Here is a 12,075-nt window from a genome sequence, read left to right on the forward strand (position 1 = left end):
GAAATTGAAGCTGAGGACGCTAACACTGGGTTAGCTGGTGGAGCTGTGCAGACTGACACTGAGTTAGCTGCTGGAATTGAGCAAGTGGATCAAGCTGACCAGACCCATAATGAGGAAAAAGAACCTACTCACTCAGAAGAACCTGCTCATCATACCTCTCCACCACGTAGAAGGTGAAAGCTGGTTAAGGCCAGTGAGAAAATGGTCAGTGAACCCCCTTTGCAATCACTATCTATTCCTGAACTTGTCCTCTCCAAGACAACAAAGGATCCTTCTACCGTCCAATTAAAAATTTTCAAACGGCCCTCAACTTCCTCTACTACAATGCCGTTGGAAAAACAAGCCTCTGTTTCTTCTCAACAGGAACATGCCGAGCATCCTACTTCCACTACTTCAACCAGTCAAGTTGAACCGACCACTGCTCATGCTGTCTCCTCAAGCATGGTGCTGACTCCCCATCCTTCTGCCGTCAGCACAGACAGTGTTCAAGTTAACACCTCTACAACCAATCTCTCTGCCGATCACACAACAATTCCTCCATCTCAAGTGCAGATTGAGCAAACTCATCCTGTCACTGACCAGGGTACTCCTCTCACACCCTTCTCTTCTGGTCATACGGATGTACATAGGGATGCCACTGAGTCCGGCAAGAAGCTCATCGACTCAGTGCAAGCTCTCATCCAAGATCTTCAACAGTCTGCTTCACCTGCTGCTGGATCCTCATTCCCAGAGACAACTCAGCTCTCCCAAGTCACTCTACTTCTCAACGAAGTCAAGGGACTCAAGGACCTGCTGAATGTCGTCTTATCATTTCAAGCCCAGCAAGCAAAGCAAGACTCACTTGCCAAGTTGGCAGAGATTCAACTGTCCACAATTCAACATCTGAACTCGCTACATCAGCAAGTCCAGAGGTTATCTGCTGTGAACACTGACTACGCCACTTCCTCAGAACTGAAGATGCTTTTTGCTCAGCTGCATACTGAGCAACTCAAGACAAATGAGCAAATGGTGTCCTATAGTCAGTGCTCAGTTGAGCAAATCAGTGAGGCTGTCAGGCTACTTAACCTGAACAAGCAAGAAATGGATACTGACGCATTGAAGCAGAATGAATTGTTGTCCCTCGCACAACAATCCTTCAACCATATCCGTCATAATAATATTCAACGACATCACTATGACTCAGCACTTCTGAAGACATTCCACCAAGTCTTCGCTGGCCTCTCTGAAGCTCTCATCTGGCAAGCCAAAGCTCAAGCCTTCAGTGTAAATATGCTCAGTGCTGCTGATCTTCATATACCAGTAGAAGTCTCAGCTGATGGGGTTGCCATTTTTGATGGCGTGAACGAAAGTGCTGACAAACTAAAAGAGCTTTCATAAGAACTTTCTCGTGCTGTCTTAACCGATGCGTTCAAGCTCCCTGAAGTTGACAAAATGGGGGAGAAAGCGCAAGCTGCCAGAGCTCAGCATGAGCGACGTCAGTACGAGCGAAGTCAGTCACAAGGCAAGAAAAAGAAATAGATAGACTAGCATGCTTAAGCCACATCTGTGTAACCCATTTTGTCTAGTTTACTTCTTTTGTCTATATACTTGCTGACTTCTCTCAATATATATATCATACTTTATTTCCTGATTTCAATACTGAGTTATGATATATGCTTTTATAGTACTGAGTTACTTTGTATCTTCATCAGCCATACTTAACACTTATAATATTTATTGACTAAATGATATGCTGATAACATGTTTGACATCATACTATGATCTTATGAAACATTCTGATAAAGAACTCATTGAACAATAATTTGCTCAGCGCGCTCTGTATATCTAAAACTTCCGCTTAACACTGAGTAAATAGAATATGTAATATAGCTGACCTACACCTAAAAACTGACCTTAGACTCACTCATTTAAATTCTTAAATGATGCAATTAAAACTAAGTCAGTAGTGCAACCCTTACGGGGGAGTTTGCTGAATGATATAAGGTCAACTATCATGGGGGAGCTCATACTGAATGCCTTGCTGAATAGTTTTGCCAACATCAAAATGGGGGAGTTTGTTGAAATACCTTTCCACATAATTTTGATTTGACAAAATTGTTTAAATATAAATTATAACACATATCCTAAACACACTAAGTTTAAATGCTTTGATTTATTCTACTAATGTGTTTGTTCAATGTTGAGTATAAATGTTATAAGTCATAAGGATTGGAAGGCCCAAGCCCAATACGGAAACCAAGGCCCAAGTTAAACAACTCAGTACACTCGGCCCGCGTATGTCAAGACGCTGCCGTTTTTGTTCAAAACGCAACTCAACAATCGGAAGGATCTAGAAGACCTTCGGGAACAACTTCAAGATGAAGCTGCTGAGTAGTCTCGACAAAACGTACAAGACAGCAGCTGGCAAAGGAAAACTTCCAGACAAAGTGTTTCCTCTTTTGGCAAAGTTCAGACGACACAGTATGTTGTCCAGTTGACTTTACCATAAAAGGAGAGACCATCTGCTGTGCTGACCGAGGACAGAAGATACACGATTATGATTGGCCGAGAGCTCTGTGCAAGTCAGGATGACAACGACATATAGCCGTTTCCCTCCAAAGGTTATTTCGAAATTCGAAATGACCGAATGACCAGACGTCTCTATAAATAGTGCCATCACAAGCTTCACAACACACAGAACTTGATCAAGCCATTACGCTGACCAAATCTCTACAAGTTCTGCAAGCAAGAAGCAAAGAAAATTTCTTACACTACATTTTCATATTTGTGTAAAAGTCTAGAGTGATTGTAAATCGTCTAAAGTGTCTTAGCACATCTTTGTATTAGGACAAAAACACTTATCATTTCTAGAAATAGAAAGGAGAGGCTGAGTACTCGGTTTTAAGTACTCAGCGGAGAGATTAGGATTGAGTAGAAGTATAGAGGAAGGTACTCTTGTCATACTCAATTGCTGATATTGTAAAAGGTTTGAGGCTCTACCTTTAAAGAGCTCAGTAGAGGATTCGAAATCTCGGAAGTGTTCCGGGGACAGGACGTAGGCTTAGAAGAAGCCGAACCTGGATAAATCTGCTGAGTGAAGTATTTCTAAACCTTAACTCCTAATTTATATTGCTTGCTTTAAATAATCAAAACTGACCAAGTAAAGAGGTCAAGTTGAGTTGTGCGCGTTGAACGTCTGAGTTCAGGAATAGACTCCAAGTGCTATCTCCTGACTCAAGCTGAGGAACTGACCTAGTCACCTGTTGACTAAGCCAGTATCTTGCTGTTTACTCAGCGCCGATGTTCAAACCTTTTTCTTTAGAAAAAGAAGTCTGCCTAAATTGCGAAAAAAGTTTAAATAGTTCCTAACCCCCCCTTGGAACTATACTTGCAACTAAACAAGGGACCAACAACCCTCACGGCTGGCCCATAAATCTCTTGGACGATGTTCTTTATGCGTTGGGCCTCCCCTACGTTATTGGTGGGTTCCACGCGTGTATGCGTTGTCCGTTGTGGGTGAAAGTTGCTTCCTCTCCCATTGCCCCCCGAGTTACGAGTATAGCTCTCCTCATAATGTTCGGCATGGTTACTAGGCTCGGTATGAGATCTAAACTGTTGTTGAGGTGGTGGGACTTGGACGTGTTCTGGACTGATCCTATCGGCGCGCTCATTGAACCTGAGGTTTTCTTCCCGGATTGGTGGAGGGGTATATCTTTCACTGGCACCTGAGATCGGCGTTCCTTTTCCATTGCTTGCCGGTCCTTGGGATCTTGACTTTTGTGAGAAAAGCTCGGCGCATTTCTCTGGGATTTTGCCGATTTCTCCGGTTAAATCGACAATCCTCTCCTCGAGGGCTGGAACCTTGTTGGAATCGTTTATCGCCTCGCTGTTAGCTTTGAACATGGCCTCATTGCTAGCTTGCATTGCGCTGTATATAGCTTCATTATTCTCTCTCATGGTTTGTGAAAACCCATGTAGAAATGGGTTGATTTGCTTCTCCATATTTGCTATAAATGGTGCCAAGTCGAATATGGGCGGGCCTTGAGGTGGTTGTTGGTTTGTATCGCGACTATGGCTCACAGTCTCGGCCACAAAGCCTTCGGTCATTCCGGGCTCATTGTTACGGTCTTGGTTCTGATTTTGACTCTCTTCGGAGTCCGATGGAATTGGATCTTTCCCGATATTCTTCCTAGGCAGCATCCTTCGTGAGTACTTATAGGTAAAAATGATGAAATCAAGTTAGTAATCTAGTATTGAAAAAGAAAGAACAAGAAAATAAATAAATACTTATTAATGGAATAAAAACAAAGCATGAAAAACAAGTGGTTTAAAACTGAATAAAAAATGAATATGATATGAAAAAGGGTTATGAAAGAAAATAGGCACAAAAACGAGTTCTAAAATTTTTGGTGAAGCCTAAAGAAAAGGTCCCACTGGGCGTGCCAAAAATTGTTAGCGATATTTTGCGAATATGCTAATTTTCAACCTTGTCACGTGTGGTTAGGGTGCGGGCGTGCCAGAGAAGTTACCTCTCAATTAAAATGGTTAAGTTTATGGAATTTGCGCGCCAAAACTTGAATTCTAAACGAAACGATTGGCGAGGGACGCAAGGATTGAAAAAGTCCCTCTTGGGTCTCTCGCGCCGTTATAGAAACTTTGCGAGATAAATTGTTTTTATTTAAGCTAAGCGTATAGATTGAAGACGGGAAAAGTAAAGAAATTGAAGGTGCGAAATTAACACGAGATTTGGTGAAAAATCGGTATTTTATTGATGTAAATCAAGGTTTGAATACATGTGTTTGAGGTAAGCATGAAATTGAAAATGAATTACAATTGAAGAACTTCTATACTAAACATATAGCTAATTCAATTGAACTGGAAGAACAAATCAAATACAAGGAATTGAAATGCAATTAAAATAAATTAGAATTCAACAACAAACTCGGAGCCACAATAGCTATCTCGGATTGATGTTGAATTTTGGTGTCGGTGCGAGGTCCTTGGAGAGCTGCAACCGGTCGGGCCCGTACGGTATGTGATCTTGGCAATGGCAAAACGTTGGTAGACAATGGGGCAGATTTAACCCTCAACTTCGGGAGGCTCGTTTGGATGCATAAGAACACGGAATTGGACGAGTAAATAGGCTAAATTTAACTTCAGGAGGTCAGGAACAAACTTCTATAAGGGATCGAAGGCTAAAACGGATGCTAAGTAGACGAAATTGGGAGTTGAAAATAACTGGACGAATCTGGAAAATTCTGGAAACAGAATGTCTAAAAGGATTTGGGCTGGACAGATCGGCTTGTAAATAGAGTTTCTGGGCACGGAATTGGGCAAATAAATATACTAGATTGAACTTCAAGACGTCAGGAACAACTTTGTCGAAGGGATTGAAAGCAAAAAATGACTTTAAATAGACGCAATCGGGCTTTGAAAGTAATTGAACGAATCTGGAAAATCGATTTGAAAACAGAGCTCTAGCTAGGAATTGAGCAAATTAAAGACTTGGAATACTAAATTGAATTAGAAAAACTTGGAAAGAGGCTATTGGAACTTTAATTGGAGCTAAAGAAGAGCTAAAAGAGGAATCGAAGCTAAAAAAAACGAAGAACGAAAGAAAGAACTTGAAGAACTAAGAACAAAGGGACTTAAGAACTAAGAACTAGAACTAAGAACTAGAGAGCATTGGAAGGGACCTTAGGAAGGGGTTTTGTTGTGTTGGATTGAGTGTGTTTTTTATGGAGGGGAGGGGGTCTATTTATAGTATTTTGGAGTGGCATTTTGGTAATTATTCAGTGGTATTTTGGTAATTATTCACCAACTACCCCTTGAAATTCTCTCCCACTAACTTGCCACATCACCAACTAACTTAACTTCTTCAACTCCCACTAACTGCTGTTGACCGCTTCCAACTGCTGCCGGAAGAGAGGATACGCTCCGCGTAATGTCGGTTACGCCCTGCGTATCAGGGCTTCTAAAGCTTGCGCGTTCTGTCGATGACGTTTACGCGTGGCTTATGGAAGGGTACGTCCCGCGTAAACGAGTCTCTGAAGTGGAACGTCTTCGGATGCGCGGTATACGCCCTGCGTATGGAAATGCACGCCCCGCGTAAATGTGCTCCTGATCCTGAAACGCCTTTGGATGTGTGGAGTACGCCCCGCGTATGAAGATGTACGCCTCGCGTATTTGGGATGAATTTACGAATGTATTTATTATTTTTATTTTATCATTATTATTTTCTAGATACAATGAAAACTATATCCTAAAATTGACAAACAAGCATTATATATATATATAATAAAATTTATTTATTTTGGGCCAACAATTACATATGTGGTGTACAACTTTTGCTTTGTTTCACACTTTGATGTACGTCTTTCATTTTTGTACACAAAAATTTACAGCCGTATGGTGACCTCCCCCACTAAAGTGTACAACTAAAAATGACTGATCAACGCTAGTCAACCTGCCACAACACCAATTTTTAACCAAAAATAAACCCACTCATCTTCTTCAACCAATTTTTAATATATTATTTACTTGTCACATTATAGCAAACACTAACACCATTTGTTGAATTCTTTATATTCGCTAGCGTAGTGTCTTTTATATTTTTTTTACATTAAAAAATATTACATTCTTCAAATTGCAAATCCTCGAAACTACATAGATGCTTTTCCCAAATTAATTTCCTTTTCATTAACATTTTAACTAGCAAAAACAATGTAGATAGTTTTTCAAAGTAAAATTAATATTCATGAAATTTACATATCATAAAAAAAAGTTAAATCATGGAGCAAAATAAGAAAAGTATATTAACAAAGAAAAAAAAAAATCTAAAAGGGGACACTAAATTTGGAGCCCTGATATACATGAATCAGAAACAAAAGAAATGAAGTGGGAATGTACAAATCAAAATTTTTATCTTTACATGTAAAAGGCAGGCTCAGTCAGTCAGGCCATATATTTAATATCTGTATGTGTTAGTGAAGAAGTTCCAGGAATGTAAGCATGATCAAACCTGAATTTCTTGTATCCTCCTAATCGCTTCTCGCATATCTAACCGTTGATTTGAATCAGCTTCGGTGCAGGCAGCTCCGATTCGAAGCAGTTCTACCATCTGTTTAATAGTTTCTGAATTGCTATTATCTGATACTTCAGGGTCAATAAGTTCTTGTTCTTTTCCTTCAGAAATTGCTTGAACTACCCATTGTACTACATCTGTTCCTCCTTTCCCATTTGTGAGGTATTGAGATGGGAATTTTCCTGTCATTATTTCCAGTATTATTATTCCTAGACAATACACATCAGATTTTGGTGATATTACATGTTTTTGTATGTATTCTGGTGTTTTATATGCAAACATTGTTTGTGATGAATGGTTCAGATTTGTTAACGGATCAAGTGCATAATCCCCTAATACTGGCTCGTAATTTTCATTTAAAAGAACATTGCTTGATTTCAGATTTCCATGGGGAAGGTTATATGTTGAGTATTCTGTGTGTAGATAACTCAACCCCTCTGCTATTCCTTTTACTATTTTTACTCGGGTTGCCCAATTTAGTTGTGCATGACATATTCCACGATCACCTGAAATATATACCATATAGGATCCATCATTCACTTTTATATATAATTACGTTGAAACGGAAACGGATATGAAAACTGAAACCGAAATAGACATCAAGAAACAATATTTAGGGATTTATATGTCTGTTGATCTACTTCTGAAAACATATTACATCTTAGGAAACGAGTTTTTAAATTCTAGGAAATGTGTAATGATCTGGTCGTGAGGGAGTGGCGTCGAGGACATGGTGGAAGGCTCATGTAAGGCGAGGTTCTAAAGGATGACCAATGGGAATGTTAACGGACTGAATCCCACGCTAGAAAATGAAGAGGGGTGACTCTGCTACATTAGTAAGGTACGTAGATCTAGACGTATTTCAAAACCCTGAGGCTCAAATAATTGAATTTGGACTAAAACGGACAATATCTATATACTGTTATAAAAAGAGTTCCTAATTTTCTTATTTTAAAAAACATGACCCGATATGTTTTGTACAAGTTTCCTAGAAACGTATTTTAAAACCATGAGGCCGAAAGAATGAACTATGGGCCAAAGAGGACAGTATCTACATAGTATTCTATCACGCTGTTACGAAACGAGTTCCTAATTTTCTAAAATTATAGAAACGTGACCCGAAATATTTTGTGCAAGTTTCCTAGAGTTTCCATTGTAGACGTATTTTAAAGTCGTGAGGCTCAAAAAATGAACCCTAGACCAAAACAGACAATATCAACATGAAATATATTGTATCGCACTCTTACAAAAAGCGTTCCTAATTTTCTTAAATTATGGAAACGTGAAACATTTTGTACAAGTTTCCGAAAGTTTCTAGTGTTGACATACTTTAAAGTCGTGAGGCTTAAAGAATAAAACTTGAGATAAAACCAACTATATCTAAATGGGTATCAGACTGTTGCAAAACAAGTTCCTAATTTTCTTAAATTATGAAAACATGCCCCAAATGTGTGAACGTATTCTAAAACCGTGCCGTCTAAAGAATGAAACTTGGACAAAGAAGACCATTTCTACATGGATGTATATAAGTCGGTTACAAAACAAGTTCCTAATTTTCTTAAATTATGCAAACCTGACTCGAAACGTTCTCGGATTTCAATTTTCCAAAACATGAAAAGCTTTAAAATCAAAGTATGGATTGGTTGGAAGATAGAAAAGAGAGATGATACGTACCATGGAGGACATACAACAAGCTTCCTTTAGGCATATATTCAGAAACTAAAAGCTTCTCTTCCTTCCTGAAATGATAAGCTAATGGAGTTAAAATATTCTTATGCCTAATCCTACCAAATCTTCTCATTTCAGCATCAAACAAATCTCTACCCATCATATTCATTTCCCTCATCCTCTTCACCACCACCGCTAATCCACTCGTCATTTGTGCCTTATAAGCTGACCCTAATCCTCCACTTCCCAACACTTCTGCTGCTGCTTTCATCAAATCTTGCAATCCAAAACTCCCCTTTTCATCATTCACCATTATCAAATCCCCCATATTCACATGCTTCCCGTGCTGCGATCCCCTCCGACTACCTCCTCCTCTCCGACTACTATTCTCCGACGCCGATTTCTTGCTTGAACTTCGTGACCGCACTGGTAGAACTGTTTCATCTAGATTTTCTTTCTCCAACATGTTAAATTTCCCATCATCGTTCTTCCCGCTTCCTGAATATATAGTAAGCGCCACGAAAACTGCTATCAATGTCAACACCATTATCCCTACCATTGTTGTGGTATTCGAATTACTCGCAGTAGACAAAGCGATTTGTGATTCATTTGTTGTTGGACTTGGACATGCTTGATTCAGTGGTTTTCCGCAGAGTTTCTCGTTTCCTTGGAAAGAAGAGGCGTTAAATGAGGAAAAACTCGACGGAATTTCGCCTTGGAGAAGGTTGTTCGCCAAGCTGAATGATGTTAATTTCGGGTTTTTTAATGGAGGAATTGGTCCGGTAAATTGATTACGTTCAAGGTGCAATTCGATCAGATGCGATAGCTGTGTCACTGATTGTGGTATTTGACCGGTGAATTTGTTATCGGAGAGCCAAAGTTTCTTCAAAGAAGACATCGGTGCGAAGAAATCGTTAGGGATTTCACCGGTGAATTTGTTTTCGGATAACAAGAGAGATTTGAGGGCACCAAGTTTGTTGAACTCAGGAATTGGACCGGTGAATGAGTTATTGATGAAACTTATAGTTCTGAGGCCTTGAAGTTGTTGTAAAGCGGCGACATCGATTTTTCCTGATAGACCTAAATCGGAGAGATGAAGACGTTGAATTCTACCGGCAAAACAAATGCAACCGAGCCATTTAGATTGACAAGGATCAGTATCTGGAAGCCAATTGGTCAAAAGTTGAGCATTAGTGAAAGATTTTTTCAATTCGAGAAGAGCTTCATTTTCCGACAAGGAATTGGAGAGGGAAAGTTGGAGGAGGAGAAGGAGAAGAAGAAGAAGGCGAACAACAACGGTCATCTCCAAGCCGGAAATCAGAAACAGGTCCGGGGAAGAAACGAGCCGCTGTCGGAGAAATTTGGGTTGACCTGCAAGTCTGTTTTGTTTTTAGGAAAAGTTAGTTAGTTTTAGTTTGTTTAATTTAGGAACAACATAGGATAGGAAGGAGTGTTTGATGGTGGTTGTACGTGTGTGTGTGTGTAAGTTTTGAGAGAAAGGAATTAATGATGGACCTGACAATTTTAACCTGAGATTCTAAGAATAGATATTTGGAAACAGACAAACTTTGACCCTGTCAACTAACATTTCTCTTTTTTCTAATATTAAGTTTTTCTTTTTTATCTATATCTAGTATTTATAACTTCAAACATAACCTCATATGTTAACAAATTTGCTTTTTATTATTGGGTGTTGTTAAACCCAGTCCCAAATTCCCACCCCTAGCCCCGTGAAAGGATTAAAATGCCCTTTTATGGGTTTTGGGGAGAGAAATTTCTATTATTTTTGCCAATCCGACACGCGGGCGTGTGGCTATCACGCCTCACCGTGTGTCTATCACGCCCGACCACACGGTGAGGCGTGATAGCCACATGCCCGCATGTCGGATTGGTAAAAAAAATAGCTTTTTAAACCCGTAAATAGGCCGTTAAACCCGTAAATAGGCCGTTAAACCCGTAACTACAGAATTGTACTTAAAACCTAAAAATACCATACAATTTAGTCCTAAAATCAGTAAAAATAATATAAGTTAATTAATAAATATTATTAATCACAACATATAAAACTAATATAATCTAGTCCAAGCCTCCCTCCTTTCAGCGTATAGATTCTCCAAGTGACGAACACTCGGATGATGAAATAAACGCCATTGGGTGGCAATGGGAGGCACTGGAAACGTATGATGTAAATAAAGACATATGTAGTGATGATAACTCCCCAAATGACAAATCACAATCTCTCGCTCTGGTGGTCTTCCATCGTCCGAACGCATCGGCAGTATAGTGCAACATCCTAACTGTTGTGTAGTAAAGAGGAATATTACTGCATTCAATACAGATGCAGCAGCATATAAGTCATCCGGACTCACCATCCAGTGCGACTCACCACAACCCGCTCCTGCCCATTTAATACGTGTGAGGGCAGCATCAAATCCGTTCCCGTACACTGGCGCATACAGATCACGGTTTGCCCACATCTCATTCTCTATGAGCACTCTCATCAGCTTCCACTCCTCTTGGTTATAGGTGATGGCATCGGCTAAAACACGAAATCCACAGTTACCATCTGCTACAACATCATGGAATCCAGTAATAAATGGTACGATGAGACCTTGAACCCGATGTAAATGGTGGTAACCGGCGATATCCGCATCAAATCCGACTGAAAATATTAATATATGAAATTCATCAATAAAAATATATTTACTTTAACTTCAACATATATATTAATAAAATAAAATATACCCGGCATCTGGTTGTTATGCACAGATGAGGATGAGGAACGGCCTCGACTACGACTACTCCTCGAACCTGATGACCGTGCTCGACCTCGTTGACTGTACTCCTATGCACTCGGATTTCGTTTCGTTGATGAATTTCCCTTTGGTCTACCCCTAACAGTGCCTTTGACTTCAGGTTCTTTGAAGCCACTTTGTTCCGGGTTTATCTGATCATGAATCATCATCGATATGCTACGCACCATTGAAGGATCTAATTTTTCAACCCTTTCCACAAGAGAGTGAAAAAACCGGTGATCCTCAGACCCGTCAGCATATACTGGAGCAGTAACTGGTATGTCACTCAACCCTTCAAATGCAAGAGATCTCCAAAAAGGATGGATGCGGTCAACACAGACCGATTCATCTGTGTCAATATATGTTTTAAGCTCACATGCACACGGAATGCCATGAGTCATGGGCAACACGCATCCGCATTCACTTACCACATCCATACTCAATCCGTGCATACGCTTGAGCTCATCATTTAGTACAGCCAAGCAGTAATGTGAAATGTGTAAGTCGAGATACGTGAAAGGTGCTCCATAGTGATTCACGGCAGATCTT

General features: G+C 39.9%; 1 protein-coding gene across 1 annotated transcript; it reads right to left on the reverse strand.

Annotated features, from left to right (window-relative positions):
• Positions 1 to 6,918: 6,918 nt before the first annotated feature.
• On the reverse strand, positions 6,919 to 10,034 carry LOC136202040 (pollen receptor-like kinase 3). Its single transcript, XM_065992490.1, has 2 exons — positions 8,738 to 10,034; positions 6,919 to 7,569 (listed from the first exon to the last, which is right to left on the reverse strand). Exons 1-2 carry the CDS (start codon positions 10,032 to 10,034, stop codon positions 6,995 to 6,997), a joined length of 1,872 nt encoding a protein of 623 aa, XP_065848562.1. The 3' UTR covers positions 6,919 to 6,994.
• Positions 10,035 to 12,075: the final 2,041 nt, after the last annotated feature.

Source organism: Euphorbia lathyris, chromosome 8 (assembly GCF_963576675.1).
Source record: "Euphorbia lathyris chromosome 8, ddEupLath1.1, whole genome shotgun sequence".
In the NCBI taxonomy this organism is placed as follows: Eukaryota; Viridiplantae; Streptophyta; class Magnoliopsida; order Malpighiales; family Euphorbiaceae; genus Euphorbia; species Euphorbia lathyris.